This window comes from Pteronotus mesoamericanus, unplaced genomic scaffold (assembly GCF_021234165.1).
Source record: "Pteronotus mesoamericanus isolate MK-2021 breed Mesoamerican mustached bat unplaced genomic scaffold, CSHL_Meso_final contig_1242, whole genome shotgun sequence".
NCBI lineage: Eukaryota > Metazoa > Chordata > Mammalia > Chiroptera > Mormoopidae > Pteronotus > Pteronotus mesoamericanus.
Genome location: NW_026555053.1, coordinates 2,266,471 through 2,287,261, shown reverse-complemented (window position 1 = coordinate 2,287,261; position 20,791 = coordinate 2,266,471). Strand labels below are relative to the sequence as shown.

At 54.4% G+C, this 20,791-nt stretch overlaps 1 protein-coding gene across 3 annotated transcripts; it reads left to right on the top strand.

The window, feature by feature from the left end:
• Positions 1-1,241: 1,241 nt before the first annotated feature.
• Positions 1,242-20,517, top strand: TM6SF1 (transmembrane 6 superfamily member 1). 3 transcript variants are annotated; one of them, XM_054589122.1, is made up of 10 exons: positions 1,242-1,443; positions 5,891-5,994; positions 6,707-6,804; positions 7,679-7,782; positions 9,362-9,444; positions 10,137-10,258; positions 11,823-11,918; positions 13,658-13,750; positions 14,081-14,200; positions 19,549-20,517. In XM_054589122.1, the coding sequence occupies exons 1-10, from the start codon at positions 1,352-1,354 to the stop codon at positions 19,738-19,740; spliced, it is 1,104 nt and encodes a 367-aa protein (XP_054445097.1). In that variant the 5' UTR covers positions 1,242-1,351; the 3' UTR covers positions 19,741-20,517. The 3 variants fall into 3 exon arrangements, with proteins under 3 accessions (XP_054445097.1, XP_054445098.1, XP_054445093.1); XM_054589123.1 differs by having other exon boundaries at positions 11,814-11,918; positions 19,669-20,517; XM_054589118.1 differs by having other exon boundaries at positions 11,814-11,918.
• Positions 20,518-20,791: the final 274 nt, after the last annotated feature.

The window sequence follows — 20,791 nt, the reverse complement described above, 5'->3', positions numbered from 1 at the left end:
GAATCTGCAGTGCGTCCTTCTGCCATTTCTGGGGGCCAAAACCTGGTGCTTCGCGGCTGGTTGGCTGTGGCATCGGGGGTATAGTCACATAGCAAAAATCCTGAATTCAAATTCACCCTCTCTCTTCTCTGCCCTTTGACCTCAGGCAAGTCCTCCCCAACCAGCCCTGGGCCTCAAGGTCGGAGAGTGGGCTTGAGAGAGGCTGGCTGACTCTGGAGCAGGTCACAGCCCCTTTTCGGCTGATTTTACTCGTGGTCCCTTCAGCTCATGGCAGTTGTTAAGGACGCTGGGTACGTGTGGTGTCTCCCTCGGTTGTTTGAGCAGTTTGTTCTCTGTCTTCAGCTCACTTCCTGTGTCTTTCCCAACCGGGAGACCGATCCAGGCTCAGACCCATGGGGCCTTCTGAGACCTGCTCCCCAACACGCTCAAGCAGCCAGAACAATACTGGCACTTTTTTCTCTTGATAATCAGTAGGCATCGGTCTGATCACATTCTGTGTGCGGAGCCTTGCCTTGCAGTCCTTGAACCCTGTAGGGCCTGGGGGGAAGGTTACCTGGGATAGACCTGAAGGGCACCGGGAGCTCTTAGGTCACGGCGTTCCTCCCAGTGCCCGTTTCAATCCAGAGAATGGAAATCGCAGGTGACAATACAGTACACGTGCAGGGTAAGCACTGTGACCCAGCGGGTCCACAGTCGCGTTGACCTGGGTCATCCCCATTTCATAGAGAAAGAAAAGACAGAGGCTTTAAGTAACTGGACCAAGATCAACAGCTGGCGACCTTGGGTTTAAATGGGGAATGGGACTCATTCAGGAGCTGTGCTTGCTGGCCCCTGTTGGCTGCTCCGCGGACCGGTTCCTAGGCTTCGGGGTCATCTGTCCTTTCCCTACTCTGGGGGAAGATTGGCCACATGGATGCTCTCCAGGGCCCTTCCGGCCACACCCCGCCCCCACCCCCGGGCCTGGCTCCACCCCCACCCTGGCCGGCACCTCAGCAGGGAGCCTCCCCAGGTTGTCCCCGACAAGCTACGGGCTGGGCAGCCGCCTTCCCGCAGAGAGCGCGCGGCTGGGGCACCTGTCCCCAAGCAGGGGCTGTCGCTGCTGCTGTCGCCGCCCCTCAGCGCGCCCCGAGCTCGCTCTGAGCCCTGGCGTCCCTGGGCTGGAGAACGGCGAGAGCGCCACCCCGGTCTGCAGGGCGGCCCTGCGCACCCGGCGGCTGCGGGCACTGCGACCGCGCGTGGGGCGCGCTGGCCGGTTGCTCAGAGGATTCGGCCGCGGGGCACGGGCGCTGCCGGAAGCAGGGGCGGGGTGCGCCCGCACGGGATGCTGTGAAGGGCGAGCGGGTCGGCAGCGATGAGCGCCTCTGCGGCCACCGGGGTCTTCGTGCTGTCCCTCTCGGCCATCCCGGTCACCTATGTCTTCAACCACCTGGCCGCCCAGCAGCAGTGAGTAGGCGCACGGGACTGGGGGCGGGGTGGGGGAGGGCAGCGCCGAGGGACACCAGGAGCCTCGGCAACTTTTCAGATGGGGCTGAGCTGTCACCGTCACCGAAGAGCCCTGGGTCGCTGGCCTCCAGGGAGCAGTGCCCGGCCAGGGACGGGAGGGGAGACGCCCCAGGGATGGCACCAGCGGGGGTATTCGCTCAGGCTGGCACACTTGCCATTCAGCGCAATTCTGGGCCAAATGCTGGGTACCTGCTGGGTGCCAGGGCTGTGCCAGGTACCCAGGTTACAGAGGTCTGTAAGGCGATGCCCCTGCCCTTGAGGCGCGCAGGGGCAAGGCTGGGGGCAGTTAGCCACTCACAGCTCTGAGCGGGGCGTGTTGGTGTGCTCCTGCCTTGTTTGGAGTTTTGCAGGAGTGTTGCCATCTATGGACACACACATACTTATCATTTCTTATTAATTTTAGAAACTGTTCAGAATGGCCAGCAGAAATAGCCCCGAACGAGGGGCGAAGACCTGGGTTCTGGGCTTTGGCCCTGACGGTGAGGCCTGGCCTCAGTCTGCTGGTCTGTCCAATGAATGGCCTGTGCTTGCATCCTGTGTCGGGGGCCACGCAGCTGGGTGGGATGGGAGCAGGGAGGGCGGGAGGCTGGGCTGCGCCAGCCTGCTGAGGAAGTGGGTGGGGCTGAAGGTGGCTGCAGGCACGGGCTTGGTTCAGAGCCCTGCCCCTTAGTCCTCAGTGAGGGGTCCCTGCCTAAGGGACCCTGCACCAGCAGCCACAGGCCTGCCGGGCTTGTGGGCAGGGTGCCGGGCTTCCTGTTCCTCGCTGTCTGCAGGAGGAGGAAGTAACCTGCTCTGTTATCCGCAGCAGCTGGTGCTAAGGAAATTGCATCAGACTGGAGGCAGCAAATCCCCCCCAGGCCTTCAGGCTGTGGAGAAGTGTCTGCCCACGGGGCTGCGACTTCCTCCTCTATTGCTACTAGGGCTACCGCTCACTCGCTGCCTCCTTTATCCAGATGGCAGCCACCGATCATGTGTGATCGCTGGGCACGGCCAGTGACTGCCCTTGGTCTGACCCAGCCTCAGGCACACCTCCTGGAACACACACCTCTGGGCAGGGAATGTCACATGCCTGTGGCTGGAGTGCAGGGGGGACCCTTCCCTCCTCAAATGGGGTTTTGAGCAATTCAACAAACATTTATTGAGTACCTACAGTATGCTTGGCACTGCTCTATCTGTTGGAGATGTAGCTGTGAACAAGTCAGAGAAGACGGGGGAGGCACACGTTCAGACAGACATCGACAAATAAAATGGGGCAACACGGCAGGGTGACTGGGAAGGGAACTGGTAGTCAGGAGAGGCTTCTTGGAGGAGGTGACCCTTCAGCTGCAGAAGGTGGCCACAGGAACATCTGGGGACAGAGCCGTCCAGGCAGGGGAGCCAGGAGCGGTGTAGGGACAGGGGCGTGGCTGGTGGCAGGGATGTTTTAAACGGAGGAGCCCAGGTTCCTGAGGGATTGCATGACAAGGAGAGGGTTTCAGGATGACCCTGAGGTTTTGCTTTCAGCCACTGGGAGGAGAGTGACGTCATTTAGTGAGTACATGCATCACGGAGCACACGGCTGAACCCTGCGGTTGTGAATAGGTTCCATCCATTCTTCCCCTCCTCCTGCTGTTCGAATCCCAGCTGCCTTGGACCTATCCCTCTTGTTTCTCCGCTCACTCCCTTCCACTGTCCCCTTCCCCACAACTCCCTCCTCCCAGCCTCCCCGGCTCTGGCCCTCTCTGAACCGGACCACGGCAGACCCTCCCTCGGGGGCTCCCCTGCCCCAGTGCGCCGGGCCTCACACTAGAGCCTCTGCCACGCCAGGGTGTCCTGTGCCCCTTGGACCCTCCTTCCCCACCCTGCCTCCTTTCCATTGCACACGCTGGTCTCCCTTCCTCCCTGTCCCTGCCTGTGGGAGCCACACTTGGACTTGATGACCCAGAGTAAAATGCCACCTCTTCCTTTTCCAGACCCGCCCTCCAAGCAGATGGCATCCCTGCCTCCTTCAGCACCACCCCCGCCCCCCACATTGTGCCTCTCCCACAAGTGTGACTTCCTTGGCCAGGACTTTCCTCCGCAGCCACGGCTCACCTTTGTAGCGTCCTGCTTGGCACAAGGCCTTGTGCACAGTAGGCACTCAGTTAAGTTGAAATTAGTTGAAGTTAATTCCTTCCCATCAGACCTTTCACAAAAGCCTGAAGAACAGGAAAAACAGAGGTTGAGGAGCCAGGAAAGGGTCAGGATCTGTCTCTCTCTCTCTCTCTCTCTCTCTCTCTCTCTCTCTCTCACCCACACACGTCCCCTCTCAGGTGTCTCCGTTCGCACAAGGGCATGAGCAGCCTCTGCTCACCCCGCCGCCCACTCCAAGACGGACTGCTGCCCCCGTTTCTCTCCCATCTCTGCCCCTTCCCCTAGAGGGGAGAGCGTGGCAGGACACTGTGGCCCGGTGCCCCTGCGCTCCGTGCTCCACGTGCCCGCTCTGTGACGCTGCCGCTGTCAGCTGACCTCCTCAGGGGAGCAGGGGCGGCAGGGACGGCGGCTGTCCCTGGCCACCGCCTGCCTCAGGCTGGGGTTAATACGCCTGTCAGCTCAGACTGCACGCCTGGCCATTGCCCTCTTCACGGGCGCTTCGGCGCGGCGCCACGTCCCGCCCTGCATCAGCGGCAGTGCCATCCGCGCCTCCGCTGTCTCACTCCGACCGGGGGGGCCCCCGAGCAGCCACTGAGGTGCGCCACGAGGAACTTGCTGCTTCAGTCCCCTACCTGGACTCCGCGGTCACGCTTGTTCTTATCATAAAATTGTCGTCCTTACACCCGTCCGTCTACCATCCTCCACCCGCCATCCATCGTCCATCCATCCATCCGTCTGTCCACCCTCCCACCGTGCATCTGTCCATGTCTCCTTCCTCATTTCCTGCTCCCCTCCTTTCCTTCTTCATCCATCAATTTTTTACGCCCTAACAGAGGTCCCAGGCAGACTTCCAGCACCACGCATCCAGGTCCCTTGAAAAGATGTGTACGTTCCCAAGCCCCGCTCCTGCAAGGCTAGGGTGCAGCCGACACCCAGGCCCGCTCCCCTAGTCTCTGCGTGCTGGGGAGATGGCGTTCCTGCACCTGGAGCCCGTCTCCTTGCGGCCCATTAGCGGCAGGCTGGATGGGTCATTTCCCAGCGGTGACATTGGGGACAGAGCTCTGACTGGTGCCTGGCCCGCATCCCAGCTGGAGGTGCATGGAATGACTTCAGCATGAGTCTGTCCCTCAGTTATAAGTAGGGGTCGGTGGGCTACGGAACCTGTGGCCAAGAAGGGAACTTTCTAGAAGCCCAGGGACATTGAGTGAAGGTTATCCAAGGTGCTCATGTTGAGCTGCGGGGGTGTGGAGGCGTCTCGGCTGAGGCGGTGCTTTGGCTGCTCCCAGGGCTGTTGAGGAGGCTCTGGTGTGTGCAGCGGGCCGTCCGAGGGGCCAGGCTGTGCTTCACCTAGAACTGGTGCCCGCTGGTGCTAGAGGCGTGGGGCGGGAGGGCGGGGGGAGAGTCCCTCTGCGGGACCAGAGGTGATGCCCAGGGCGGGCGGGCGAGCTCAGAGCCCACTGAGATCGGTCCCCCACGCAGACAGGGACTGCTCCTGCTCATCCGCAGTGCCTGGCACGTGGGGGTGCAGAATGTGTTTTCCTCAATGTGTTTTCAAATTAACTAACAGACAGACTAAAATGAGTGCCATGGTGTTCCTAAGGTCGCGGAGGTAGGCAGTGGCAGAGTAGTGACGAGCATCCAGACCTCTCGGCGGCCACGTCCACCAAGCGCCGTGGCCACTGCTGCCCGCGGAGGTGGGGCGGTGGCCCCTGGTCTGCTTGGCGCTCCGCCTCCTCCAGGGAGCGGGCCCGGGGCGCTGCCCAGCCTGGCCTCGCCTCGGCTTTCTGGGTGTGGGTGGCTGCCGTCATTCCAGCCTCAGGCGTGGCCCGGCCTCTTCCTTCCTTGGCCCAGCCTCGTCCCCTGGTCCGTTTGATGTCCCACACGGCCTCTGGCTCTTCTTCCTCGCCCCCCTGGAAGGCGCGCGTGGCTGTGACGCCAGCCTGTTTCCTGGAGCTCTGGCTGGTGCTGAGGGAGGCGGCCCGTCAGCCACAGCGCAGCAGCGGCGGGAGGAGCAGAAGCAGCAGCCGCTCACACACAGCATCCGTTCGGGGGGCTGGCTGGCAAGAGAGTGAGGACCTGGTGGCTCTGGTCCCTAAAAGTCACAGCGGGCCGCCCAGAGGGGCCGAAGCGCTGTACATGAATGTCACTGGCTCCCCAGTGCTGGGGCTGCGGGCAGACGCAGAGCTGGCAGTGACTGTCTCCAACCACCAGGAAATTCCCGGCACCAATGTGTTTGTTTCGAGAAGTGACCACCTCCCTCTTCTGGTCCTTGCAGCTTCTGGACAATTGTCGGGGTTGCTGCCCTCATCCTGCTCCTGGTAGCCCTGTTGGCTCGATTCCTCGTCAAAAGAAAGCCACCCCGGGACCCGTTGTTCTATGGTACGTCTGTCCCCACAGCAGGGAAATGGTTGTGCCCCCTGAATAGCTCCGCAGGACAGCCTCCCTTTGCCCCCGTGGCTGTGGGTACACCGAGCCGTGGGCAGAGTGGCAGGAAGCGGAGGAGCACTCCAGGACGACAGGGCCCTCTCCTCCAAGCCCCTGCCTGTCCCGGGCTGTGGGCCCCGCCCTCTCCCAGCGGGAAGCCCAAGGAGCCGGGACACAGTCCAGGTCGGAGGTCAGAGTGCGCTGGGGACAGTGGGTGAGGCGCAGTGCGGTGCAGGCAAGCGCGCCAGGCACACGGTGAGCTGGCCTGCTTGGGAATCACTGAGATGCGCGGACTCTTCTGAGTCGTCGTTTTAAACCCACCTGGTGGCCACCTCTCTGCTTTGGCCACTGCTTCCAGGTGTTGTCCAGGTGGGGCGCAGGTGTGGCCCTGGGTAGCCCCTCATAGGGAAGGAGTTAGTGGGTGAGTTTGTCACTCTTACCCCCGGTGGGTGTCCCTTCGCTGGGAGCCCCGGGCAGTGAGATCAGAGCCGCAACATGGGCAGAGACCCTGCGGTGTGTGCCGGAGGTACGTCCTGTTAGTCCATGTTGACGGTGCCCATGGGGTCTTCTGGAGGACAATAAAAACAACCCGGCGCTGCCGGCCAATGCCAGCTCTTCGCCACCGTCTCCCAGCTGCTCGCTGTAAACCGCTGCCCTCTGCCCTCAGTGTACGCAGTGTTCGGCTTTACCAGCGTGGTGAACCTCATCACAGGACTGGAGCAGGACGGCGTCATTGACGGCTTCATGGCACACTACCTGCGAGAGGTAGGCTCCGTTCCGCCGGGAAGCCTTGCGCCCCAGGGCCGGCCGCCTGAGCCACTTGGCTCGAGACCGACTCCTTTCGCTTGGTGTAAGCAGGCACGGTACACGGCATGTCATTTACGGCCGTGGACAGAGGCCGTTTCTTCACTCGGAAAGTGGGGATGAGGTCGTGGGATGCGACCCTCTCCCATCTCACCCCAACCCACTAATTCCTGCTTGTGTTTAACATAAGTGAGGTACTTCAAATGAATTGAGGATTTGTGTAATGTTATTAAAACATGACTACATCTGAAAGCCCAAGTTAGTCTCACGCCTGGAAAGTACCAGACGCTGAGGCATTTAATGAAGACGTTTGATTGCGAGGACCCCTGCTCCCCACCGCAGCGTTACAGCGCTTCCTGGGACCTGAGAGTTGGTCCCATTTTCCTCTTTTATGGTGCGATGGAGCCAGCCGTAGAGAGGTGCGGCAGCTCACTCAGGGTCGCACAGGACGTAAGGAGCGGAGCCGAGAGTCTTCATGTTTCAGATCACGGGCAGCTTTGCATGCAAGTGAAGGGAGTTTGGATTTTACCTTGTGGATGGAAGGAGGTTTGAAGTCAGGGGACAAAGAGTCAGCCTGGAAGGAAGGGTTTCAAGAGAAGCATCAGAGCCTTGCGCTGGGACCCGTCAGGAACCGAGATGTTGGCGGCTGCCGGGTCAGGTGGCATTTTCGCCTTCCCACCAGCTCCGCACCCTTGCAGGGTGGGGAAGGGTTTCACCGTCGCAGCGGGCTAACGCCAGTGAGCTCCGTGTGGTTTTGCCTGCGATGCAGGTCTGGTGTTCTGCGCTGGTGTCTGAACCCGGCGTAAAGCGGACTTCCTTTTACTGCTCCCCTTAGGGCGAACCGTACCTGAACACGGCCTACGGGCACATGATCTGCTACTGGGACGGCTCTGCTCATTATCTCATGTATCTGGTGATGGTGGCGGCCATAGCCTGGGAGTAAGTCACTTCGCCTGGTATGTGTGTGCCTTTGCCACCTTAGCAACCGGTACGCGGGTAGGTAAGGAAAACGTACACAGAGGCAAACACGCCAACAGACATCCGCAGATGGGAAGGCCGGAGCTGGGCGGAGACAGCCCGGTGCGGCTCTGTGTGCTCCCCTGCCTTTGGAACGCGTCCCTCGGGATTACCCCCGCCATGCCGACAGCTCAGGGGGACCCCTTAGCTTTCCAGTTACGCTCTCTCTGGAGAGCAGTCTTTCCAGGAATTTTCGCCCAGCACATTTTTATCCAAAGCTGCTCTTCCCCCACTTCGGATGTAGCCCCGACGCTTAGGGGCCTGGCCTTTTGTTCCGTCTCAGGGCAGTTGGCACCGGCTTCTCTGGGAATGTATCTATGTGGGGTTCAAAGGAAGCAGGGCAGGGTCTTAGAAGACATGTCCTGCGCTGGTCTGTGTCGCGGCGCACACGCGTGGGTTCTCTGGAGACCCCCACCCCGCAGCACGCTCTGCGCGGCCCTGGTCCTGGCAGTGAGCCGTGCTCTCTGGCTGAACTGGCGATGTCCCTGCCCGTGAACTGGCACGCCCGCAGCTTCTTTCTGGGGGTCTTGGAGCCAGGGCAGCTCAAGTCCGGCTATCTTCCCAGACCCCTCCTTGGCTGCTGGTTAGAGAAAGCCATGCACGCTAGTCTTGCCCCCCCACAAGGCTGACCTTCCCTGTGACCAAATGCATGTCCTGCGCCCCCGCCCCCTCCAGGCGTGAACTCCAGGACGGCTGCAGCCCAGTTCTGGACTTTTCTAGGGACCCGTCTCTCTCTTCACAAATGTTCCCAGGCTCTAGGCCACACGTCAGGTGCTTCTGAGGATGCCCAGGCCCTGCCTGGATGCTCGCAGGGGTGGGTCTGAGTTTCTGCAGCTCTGGGAATACCCACGGGGAAAGAAGGTCCTCGCCCGTCCTCCTGCAGACCGCCCGTCACTGTGACTGGGCCTCTGGGGATCCACGGGTTTGGCGTGGGGAGGAGGGCAGGGCTGGAAGCACCCAGTTTGCTCCACTCTGTTGCAGGCTGAGACTCTCAATGTCTCAGCGTCTCAGAGTCCCTTATGGAGGTGGGTAATGGGGACATTGGTTGAAAGAGCTTTTTGTCAGCGGTGCCGAATTAAGATCAGGGGTATGTGTCACTTAGTGTCTTCACCTCCGGGGCTTTGGCCAAAACTCTGAGACATCAGGGGACGTCCACTTAGCATCCCATGACGCATCCTTACAATGGTTTAAGGTGTGGATCCAGTTTCCCTTCTTTGGTTGAGCCTTCCTTTTTGTTTCATGCGTGAGAGCGCAAGGCAGGACTCCTTTCAGAGTGACGAGCGTGTTGTAGTTAACAGGCATAATTCCTGTACAAAAGGACGCAAAGAGGGTTCCGTGGTGTATCACAGGTGACAATGGTGGCCGGTCGCCCGGGTTCCTTCTGTTTGCTTTATTGCTCTCTAGTCACCTTCGCTTCACGTACTTTACTAGTTAGAATACAGATACTATTGTGGGTCGTCTTTTGCAAATAACATTCTAAGCCAAGATTTTTTCCTTCCAGGGAAAGCTATAGAACCATTGGCCTATACTGGGTCGGGTCTATTATGATGAGCATGGTTGTTTTTGTGCCAGGAAACATTGTGGGTAAGAAACTTCATCTTAAAATTCTCTTTCCTTTTCTGAAACAATGGGGATTGTTTTTAAATATAGAAGCTATTTTGGTTGTAATAGACCCAAGGAGCTGTTTTGCAGAATTATTTCTCTTTTCCTCCTTGGAATGGTTTTGACCAGTTTTTAGAAGTGTGCGTTGAACAACTAGCCAATTTAATACCTGGTTCCTGACTTTTAGAGGGATCTGAACAGGCTAAGTACTGCGTTTGAGGCTACATTCAGTGTGCAAGTACTTCTTACAACTGTGGTAATATACCAGGTGGGTCAAAAGTAGGCTTACTGTAGTGAGTACATGGAAGAGTTTATTCTTGTGTTATTCTATACGAACATCCAGAGACCCACTGTTGTCCCCTCTCGGTCAATAACTCCGGCACACTATGGGAACTCAATAAATATACTTGGAAATTAAAGACTCTTTAAAACTAATGTAAATGAGGTTATTCATGCACGCGAGAAACCAAGATATTATAGTAAATATGCTTTCAAAGCACTATAGATAGGACATGCCTATGAAACACCTAACAGAGTTTTGAGTTGATCTTTTTGTCGTTGTTAAAAATGGTCTTGTCCATAGCGACATTTAGATGACTTGAGATGGTATCCTGAATGTTACTTGTGTTCGTATCTGCTTTTGGTAAACTGACTCTCCTTCTCTCTTTAAAAAGGGAAGTACGGAACGCGCATTTGCCCTGCCTTCTTCTTGAGCATACCATACACTTGTCTTCCTCTCTGGGCTGGTTTCAGAATCTATCATCAGCCATCAGAAAATTACCACTATCCCGCAAAGGTGATTTTCATTAAGTTAACTGTAACCTGTCTTCACGCTCCTGGGGGTCACTCACAGCCACTGGCTCACGGACAGGAGCGTTCAGGTCGCCAGCGAGCGGGGAGCTGTGTCGCTTCTGCAGTGTGGGTTCTGGGGGCCGAGGCCGTCTGTCTGAATACACCTGCTCCCGGTGCCAGCGGCCACCTCGGCTCTTCCCCTCACATTGCGCATGTGTGCCGATGTGCGCTTTGTCTGGGGCCTGGGGCTGGAGCGCCTGGGCGCCCCTTTCTGAGGTGCCTGTGCATTTACTGCCCCGAGGGGAGGCAGGAGGGATGCTGCGTGCAAGGCAGCACACGCAGCCATAGGGCCTGATTACCCAGAGACCCTGGCCCGTGGGAACCTGCGCAGGACGCCTCAGAGACAACTCCCTTCTGTTCGCAGCCACGCGGTCAAGGTCAAACAGTAAGGTCTTTTCTAAGCCAGTGACATCTTCCTAAGTTTCTCTTCCTTTTATAGGTATTAGACCCTTGAGCAAAACTGACATATGAAAACAGGCATTACTAGAGATAATCAGAACATGACTGTTCATTTTGCAAAAAGATTTACAACAGGGCCCTGCCCAGGTAGCTCAGTTGGTTAGAACGTCATCCCAATACGCGAAGGTTTCGGGATTGATCCCCGCCGGTCAGGGCGCACACAAGCATCGACCAACGAACGCGTCAGCGAGTGCAGCAGTGCCCGCCCCCCACAGCCCCTCGCTTTCTCTCTCTCCCCGCTCCCTTCCTCTCTCTCCCCCCTCCCTTCCTCTCTCTAAAAAAATAAATAAATAAAAAGACTTTTAAAATGTTCAAACACAGAGATGGCCAGGGAGAAAGGGACATTGTCATGCAGTGCTGACAGGAACGGAAATTCAGAATCCCTCTGCAAAGCCATCTGGCCACATTCTCAGCCTAACAAACTGAACCCTGTAACCCAGTAATTCCGTGTCTAGGGCCCTTTCCTAAGAAAATCATGGGAGAGATGCCATCCGAGATTTAGGCGCAAAGTTGCCTGTCACCACCTAAACTGTAACAGTGAAAATGCCTCCATGTCCAGCAATGGGAGAATAGCTAAAATATGGTGCTTCCATATGATATTAAGTTTTAGAGGAGTTTTTACTAATGTGGGAAAGTAGGTAGATGTTGAGTGTCAAAAGAAAACAAAATTGTTTTTATGTTAAGTCCCCATTTCGTGGAAAATAAAACTGCTAGTAGTAGGGTGGTGGGTTCACGGTTTATTTTTTAAGTGAGTGTGCCTTACGTGTATAAGCACAAAAATGCTATTTCAAGAAAAAATACAGACTCAGAGCCTGAAGGGCCCTTCAAGACCACGTGGCCCAGTCTGCTCATTTGGCAGACGAGGACATTGAAACTTGGAGGGGAAGATGATGTTCCCAAAGTTATGTGGCTGGCGGTTTACGATGCGCAGCGCGTGCCTTCAGAAGTCCCTCACCTCTCGCCACGGGGCTTCTGTTCCAAGCGGACCCCAGCGTCTCTGGCACTGCGGGCCTGCTCGTTAGTGACGGACTCTGTTTTAGGTCGTTCAGGAAGTCCAAGCGAAGGACCTGCTGAGAAGACCATTGGATTTCATGTTGGCCGTCTGTCTCCTCCTGGCAACTGGATTTAGCCTGTTTAGAGGCCTGGTAAGCATAGCAGATCGCAGGCACATACAGCAGGCTAACGGCCATTCCTCCCCTTCAGAGGCATCATGCAGGGCTGAGCCTGCTGCCAGCCGCTCTCCTACCTGGGTGAGCACCAGACGTCCCCTTGTCAATGGGTGGGACTGGCTGCTTCTTGCCACCTCCTTCCGGTCCTTAGATCAAGTTTGACCCAGAAGCATCTTCCCTCCCTTATTTTGGGGCACCTGAAGAATTAGCCATTAGATTCTCCTTCTTTTGGTGCCTTGATGTGTCTGATTTAAATATCTTGGGAAAGGGTGCTAAGTTAAGACTGCAGCAAAACCACGGCCCGGGCTTTCACGTGTTCTCAGAAGCAGGGCAGCGGGACTGGGGAAGGGCAACCAGGGCAAGGAGTTAGGATCCTGGCCACGCAAATAGCTCTGTGGCCTTGGAAAAATCGCCCAACTTCTTTGACCCTCAGTTTCTTCTTCTATAAAAAGCTAGTTCATAGTATCATTTTGAAGATTAAATACTGAACATCAGACACATGGCGAGGGCCTAATACATTGTAGGTGCTCGATAAACGACCGATATTGTTGGCTTTGAGCAAAGATCCTTCACAACGCCCCAGTTTCACCATCTATTCTTGGTGAGAACCACCTTGAGCAGCCAGAATTGTACGGTACATTACGTTCGGCTTCAACGGCAGTTACTCACGGTTCCCAGGCTGCTGGCGTTGCCTAGCAGGTGGGGTGCGGAGCGGCAAGTGTAAACTGATGCAGTGCGTTCATGGCTTTGGGGTCAGCTGGCTGGGTTCAGGGTGAGGTCTCAGCTGCCTTGAGCTGTGTGGTCGGAAGCTGGCTAATAGAAGAGGCTCAGGGAAGGGAAGTAAAGCAGGAAGCTGGGCCATGGGCTTTACTCAGACCAGAGCAGGGAAGCCCTTCTTCGGGTAGTTTGCTGTGGTGCCCGCTTAAAAGGAGAGCAACAAAAACGAGCCCCACCCAGAGAGGCCCGCACAGCTGTAGCCACTGCCCTGGGCACCGGAGGACGCGCGCCTGTGGGTGTGTGCACGCTCGGTGGGTGGGGCCCCACTTACCAGCTCTGCCCCTGGCTCGTGTTCACGTGTGTCATCTAGGTGGGACACCTATGTCCAAGGACATGATGACGCCCGAGGGAGGTGACCTGGTAATGTGCTAGCGGGGCACTTTGTCTCCTCTGGGGCCTTGAGTCTGCTGTGCTGTGACCAAACCTGCGCTCCAAGTGGACACAGGAGGTGGCTTCAGAAGACAGGGCCCTGCTTTCAAATCCTTGTCCTTTACTGCCCCCTAAGGCCACACACTCTGTGAGGCACCGGACAGAGGACGCTATCTTTCAATCTTGGGAAAGCACACCGGGCTGCACTGGGTCCAGAAGGGTACTCGTCCCCCTGCTGGGAGCGGCTGGCCAGCTCCTCCCCAGAGAAGGGGAGCGGCTGGCCGGAGGCGGCCGCGCTCTGCTGGCGCAACCTGGGCACTTAACTTGCGTGCTCGTCAGGTGCCCGGAAGCACGGCGGCAGTGCGGTCCCCAGCTACCCCTGCTTCATCTCCTCACAGTGAATCTGCAACGCACTCCCCCTCCTCTTTTACTGAGGAGCTTCTACTGTACAATAGTTTCTGTCACATGGTAAAGCCGCCTGGGACTAAACCTGGCACCGTGAGCCTCATCAGCAAACAGCGGAACCAGCTGTGACCGCATCTCGGTAATGAAATGATTTCTATTCCCAGATTGCGCTGGATTGCCCAGCGGAGGTCTGCCGACTTTATACACAATTTCAAGAGCCCTACCTAAAGGATCCTGCTGCTTATCCTAAAATCCAGGTCAAGTAGTTACAAAGCCTAAGATTTTTCTAAAATTAATTTTCTCTCTTTAAGAATGGGAAAATGCGGCCCTGGCCGGTGTGGCTCAGTTGGTTGGGGCATCGTCTCATAAACTGAAAGGTTGTGGGTTTGATTCCCAGTCAGGGCCCATGCCTGGGGTGAGGGTTCAATGCCCAGTCTGGGCACGTGTAAGGGGTAGTTTCTCTCCCTCTCTCCCTAAAATTCAGTAACCATGTCCTTGGGTGAGGATTTAAAAAAAAAAAAGGGAAAATGTGGTTCCACCACTGAAAATGTGTTTGGCGTAACTGCTGCCGTTTGTGTCTCCTGCAGATGCTGGTGTACCTGTTCTACTCCGTCCCGTATTTCCTGGTGGCGCTGTATGGGCTGGTGGTGCCAGGCTGCTCCTGGATGGCTGACGTGACGCTGATCCACGCTGGAGGCCTGGCTCAGGTACCGAGCTGCCCCGCTACCAAAGCTCGCTGGGGACGGGCTGTCGTGGGGGAGTATCTGGAAAAACATCTGTGCTCGGTGTCTGAGGGTAGGACATGCTAACTGGACATGTCCCCTTTTGTTGTGTCCTTGAGCAGCCACTTCACCCCTATTTTACTGAACTCTCACAGTAACTACCTGGCAGGCGCTCCGCCAGTTATACAGAGGACGCTGGGCGAGGTTCCATTTGTGTACTGTGCGGCGGGTCAGAGGATAGTTAGCCTTGACTTCTGTTCCCTCGCCCTGGTTCCCCCTGGCTGCTTCTCCTGTGTCCTCTGGGACAAAGGGCCTCCCACTCTTACCACGCCCTTTTTCTTGAGAGCATTAGATTGCTCAGAGTTCCACGGCTACTTGGCACCTGTGTGCTTTCAGCTGGAAGGCTGGTAAGACTGAAGCCAGGTATTGGACCTGGTCACGTCTCAGAAGACAACTGTGAAGGCCTGGTCATGTGGGCAGGGCAGCAGTCAGGAGGCTTGGGAAGGCCACAGCTTGGGGCAGAGGGGGGCTCGAACCTATCACAATGAGACTAACCCAACTATACCTGCTGGGGAGGCTGAGCTTATGGATGGGCACCTACCTCAGCCAGGTGGTTCTGGGAACGGTAGGGTGGGCAGTAAAGCAAATGTCGCCAGCAGCGGCACCTTCAGCCAGGCCCCTGGCCTTGAAGGAATCCTTGGGCTCATACATTGCCCATGAGCCTACGGACTAGGCCCTGTCAAGCCAGAAGGCCATTTCTCCCGCCCCAGCACAAGGGTATATTCGAGAATTCCATGTGTGACACTCCTATAGTTCTTGGCTGGGCTTCAGCGTCTGTCGGCCTCTTGGGAGCATGTAGCCTAAGGAAAAGTTACAAATCATACCGCAGCAAAGTGCAGAGGGTAAAAGAATGCTGACTTACAGTCCCAGTGGATGCTTCTGAAGAAAGGAGTCCTCCCCTTGGGAGGGTATCTGATACAGTCACCATGGAAACATGCTCCGTTCCCTGGCCGAGCACCCCTGGTGTGTTGAAGCCGCCATTCCTCATTCAGAAACGTTACGTGTCCGTGATTCCACAAACTTGATCAAAACCGGCCTTTACTGAAAGACCCAGTGAACTCCCAAGAGCCAATGTGCTTTAATGAGGAAAAATAAATATCTGAAACCCTTCTAGATTAGTACACATCAATGGAAGACGTTAGTTATAGGGCCTGATTTCCATCCATGTAGGAGTCGCACAAATCTGCTGCCTTCACAAATCAAGAGGGCAATCAGAAGGTAAACCCCACCCATCCAACCCAGCCGGGACACATTTCACACCCAAGTTCCCTGGGGGACTTCCTCATGGCCCAAGTGCCCCCTCGTACAAAACTCTCACCATAAGGTTAAAGTTACAAGTCTAATTTGAAAAGCATGAGATCTGCTCATTGGCATTTTCTGTCAACTGAAGAATTTTTCTGCTAAAATATTACTAGAAACAACAACAAAAAACAGAGCCAACAGTCAAAATGGCAAGAGCATGAGCTCTGGAGGCAGACCGGTTCAGGCCACAGAGGGTCCCTGCTACGTCAGCTCTCGGTTCCTCGGTTCCCTGTTCAGTGGAGTTAGGGTGGCGATGATGCCTCCCTCACGGAGCTGCCGTGAGGATGACGCAGGGTACCGTGTTGGGCGCATCATCAGCCGCAGACCTCTTTGCTACTGCTGTTCTCGTTGGAAGCTTCCCAGTGAGTCTGGAGGGGAAATGCCTTGTGCTTCTCAGAAGACTCTGTTATTAATCTGTGTTTGTGCAGAGTGGGCGATTGCCGAAAACACCAGAGAAACTGGGAGCGAGCTTTGGGACAGCCTCACAGTGGGTCTGGCAGGGAGCTGCCACGCTGCCCCCTCATGGCCACGAGGCAGGAACGCACCCCTTCGGTCAGAGGCCTCGGGCTCGCACCCCCTGAGCACTTTCTCACAAAAGGGCCTGAGGCCAATCTGTGGACTATTTGATTGAAGAGGTGACTCTACTGGAGGTGAATTTTATAAGCTTCTTCCTTTATGGAAACCGTTAAGAAATACCCGATGGTAAGGGTTCAAGAACACAGGTAACTGGGAAACTAATGCAAATCCCATCCTAATCAGATGCTAAGGGGGTGACTCACCACTGAACGCCTTTCATTATTAAATGTAGACTTTGGGTTTAGTGTCGCTACTTTATATACTTATCCTTTAGTGGAGAAGGACAGTCTTGGTATTGTCAAAAGGGCAGCAAGGGGAACAAAAAACCAAGCCCAGGTTTTTAACAGAGTACAGGACCTTGAGCAGGTATGCGCGTGGAGTTTTGTACCCGTGTCTGCAGGAGAGCACCATGTGCTTGGCACGGTCCCACACTCCTCAGAAAAACCAACCCATGGAGCCCACAGGACAAGGAGGGGGCTGGCTCCGTCATTACCCTGGATGGGTGAGGAAGCCAAGGGGTTACGTACCCAACGCAAGGTCAGGCTGCTGGTGTGTGGAGCTGGGACTGGCTGCTCAGTCTGCTTCCCGATTCAGGGCTCTTAACCACTAGCCTATGCTGCTCAGAAAGCCCTACAAAATGACAACATGGTTCTGGATGAGCTACTTGTACTGTTATTGCCCAAACTGCCCGGCTATCATCCCAATGTTCTCATTAGTTTTTGCCTGCATTTATGCAGACACATGAAACTTTCAGTTCTTTCTGGAACCAGGAAAGTGATTTTTCAGTCACCCCTTCCAGGTTGTCTTTATAAGAAAACAAGGCTTTTAAGATTTAACCTTTTTTGCCTTTATTCTCTTTCTATCCCAACCATCCATTCTTAAAAAATGTGTGTATACACACACACACGTATATAGATATAAATTAAAATTAAGCTAAAAATGACTTTGAATGAAGTAGAAAACAGGTTACTTGGCACTCAACCTCATGCCACTGAATTTTGGAGAAATGTCTGGGACCCGTAACTTGTACCGGTAGCCCTGGGCCAAGTGCCCTTGTGCAGTAGGGACGTCACCGAGCTGCCCGACCCCAGGCTGGCCTCAGGCTGAGCTCCCTGGGCCCTGTGGGGAGGGAGCGTTACCCAGGAGATACCGCGCAGCCCCGTATCCGCTCACACTTGGGAAGGAACCCCTCCTGGAGCGAGGCGGGGGTTCCCATGGAGCTTCGAACCCTGCGCGCAGACTCCGTAGGTGCTGCGGGGAAGCAGAGGTCGGGGGCCCACTGGGCTGAGTGGCACCCGCCGCCATCACACCGTCAAAACTGCACAGAACTGGAAACCGCAGGACACTGGCCTCAGGCTTCTTCTCTCACAGGCAGACACCTCTTGATTAGAAATATCATCGTATTTGCCCCTCGTTAAGTAACGCTGAAGGAAAGGGCCGACTGAAACAGGTGTAAGGATAAGGGAAATGCTTTGTGGAAGCTGTATGTATTTTGACAGTCACGAGGCCATGATTGTAGAACGTTTATTGAGCTGTAACAATGCGACAGGTGCCACACAGAACATTAGACACAGTACCTGCCCGGCGGGCTCACAATCTAATCTAAGGACACGATCGCTTTTTCCCGCTGCCAGGTGTGCTGTCGGGGATGAGGCGCTCGCCGCAGGCCTCCCGGCGCGGGCAGGCACCCCCGCTCCCGGTACCCACTCTCCCCAAGCAGGGCTGGCGTTTCCCCATGTTTGCTGGTTTGTGATGTGTACAGGACAAGTGTCTATAAAGACACGAGACCCACATTCCTGAAATCAAGGTTCAAATCTGGCCCCTAGTGCAGAAGACACATTTTGGTTCCATATTCAGACACGTGCTGTTACCCAGAATAGGCTCTGGGGGAGATCAGGGCCGGGGCCGGCTCAGGGCAGCCTCTAGAAGGCCCTCTGCTCCCGAGGTCTCTTGTCTTCACGGCCCAGAGGTGAAATGCCTCCCGTCGCCTGGGTTCTGTTTGGGCGTCCGCCCTGGGGAGGTGTGCGAGCAGAGCCCTCCCAGCGTCTCGTGGGCCGCGATGCGGAGGTGTCCCGGGCCACACATCAGCCGATTTAATTTCTGTCTCCAGAGAGGAGCAAAACTGTCCCAGAGGTCCCCAGAAGGTATCAGTAATTTGTAAAAACGTAGCCTGGCAAAACAGCTGTCACTGATACACACCCAAACACATGCTGCTTATGGAAGTGTGCCCTTTTATTGTAAATAAAGTCAAGTGCCCAGTACCACCGATTTCTATTAACCACTTAGCAGAATAACCTGATTTCATATGGCAGGAAATGGGAGACAGCTAGTATGTACTCAAAGAAAGCTAGTTTTTCATTGTTACTTCTGTGACTTCTTTAGATTGTAACATCTTTTGTCTCTTCTCTTTGATCCTGATGAGTAACTCACCACTTATGACATTTAAATTCCCAGTTCTTTATTCATGGATATCTTGAATTTCAGCAAGATAAGAAAATGAAGACTCTGGGACTGCTTTTTGTAACGATACAAGGATCCTGAGGAAATCTTCTCGCAGAAGCCTTTTCTAATAGTTTCCCCCTGTCCTTATGGAAAGGATCAAAAAAGACCAACCAGCACATTCTGATGTGCGCTCTGAACTAGCACAGAGGCACCATCGGGAAGCGCTTGCTTTTCCATTTTGCAGGCTGACCGGCTGTGCTCCCTGAGCTGTAGCTGGACCTGCACAGGGAGCCTACATGTGCGGGAGCCACTTTATCGCAAGCAACCGTAACCCCACCCCAGCCAGGCTGGCCACAATCTTCTCTTACAAAACCATCCTTAGCATTTTTTAAGTTGTGTAAGAAACAAATACGCGATGAAACAAACAAACAAATAAAAACATATAACCAAGGGCCTTGAGGTTCTGCTCCAGGGAAAAGGCAAAAGGGCTGATAAACAAAACAGAGACCCTCAGTACTTCTTTTTAAATAGTTAAGCTAAAAATATTTTAACTTTCTCAATTCCCGTACTTGCTTTATTTTTATGGGAACACTGTGAGCCACAGGTCGAGTTTTTTTACAGAATCCCCAGCATGCAAATCAGAAACAAAACCTGAGGTTTTATTCAGGTTTTTCTGTTGAATTGAACTACTAACGTTTGGTACGGGGCACTGGATGGGCTATAAAACAGCGGGTATGATAAAGCCACTCTAGAGAAAGTATACTTTATTCAAACAGTTATGCCAAGACCAGCCCTAAATTCAATGAAATATTCAAGAGTAGGAATTGTTCAAAAGTACTGGTTTTTTAGGGCCCAGGAACACGGTCTGGATGAATCATTCAGAACTCGTTACGCCTCCAACGGAACACAACAGTCATGTCTACCCTTTTGTTTTTTGTTTTTAAATGCAACAGGCTCAGTTTTCGCACATCGGTGCTTCTCTTCACGCTAGAACTGCTTATGTCTACAGAGTCCCCGAAGACGCGAAAGTCCTCTTTCTAGCCTTAAACATAGCATACGGCGTTCTTCCTCAGCTCCTGGCCTACCGCTGTATCTACAAACCAGAATTCTTCATGAAAACAAAGGCGGAGGAGAAAGCTGACTAAAGCACGATGTCACGTGGCTCTTCTCTGGAGGACCGACTCGGGCTCCCCTGGTACTGATGCTCCGCCCCATTCCACTCCCTGCCCACACAGGGACACGTGAGGCTGCCGGCCGCTTGTCCTCCGCCGTGTATGTGAGCTGCATATGGGATTGTGTGGGTAAATTGTCTTTTTAAAAAAAATGTTTGAAGGAAAGCTCAAAGTGTTGAGACACTGTTTAAAGAATACCTTCAAAATTTTTTTGTGAATAAACTTGACCATCTATGTCAATATTGTTTGCACATATTAAATGTAAGTGTGAAAAATTACAGTTTAGCTCTTGTAACAGTGAGCGTGGAAGTGAAGCCATTCAAAAGTGAATATGGTTCATGTGTATTGAAAGTTCAAAAAAGCAAATAGATTGGGTAGTTTTGCATATTAGATGTATATGCTCCATTATCAACATTGATAGAAAAGGCAAATTATTAGAGTATTTTAAAATGTTATTTGAAAAATGTTTTCCCAAGGAAAGTGTATTATTATTCACTGCTGTTTTAAAAACTGTTTTTACTAAAACTTTTTCAGTTTAACTAGCTAAGGAGGGATTGATAACTTGATCATTATCCTTAATGGAATACTTGTTTTACTGGTGACTGCAGGTATTTCTACTGTATTTCTGTGTATATTTTTAATAAAATTGTTTGTCTTTTTATGATGACAAATCTTATTAAATTTGAAGCGTTTTCCAGAAGGTTCGGTAGTTATTTTAAAAGGCTGTCATTTCTGTGTTCCAATTCCAAACGTCACCTGCGTTCTCCTCCCGTAGCCGTGTCCCTTGTGAAGAGGCCTTTTGAGGAATTACAGTTCACTAACATTATTAAAATACTCAAAATTAAAGACGACCTTTCAAGGAAAGGAACTGGACTGTCACTCCTACTCTCCTGTAGCGGATTCCCACACCTGGAGCTGTGCGAGCGGAGCGTAATTCAGAAGAGCCGGTGCGCGCGGAACGAGCAGCCCGGGGCGCGCGGGTGCGGTGCCCGGCGGGGGCGGGGCGGGGCAGGCCCTCGGCGGG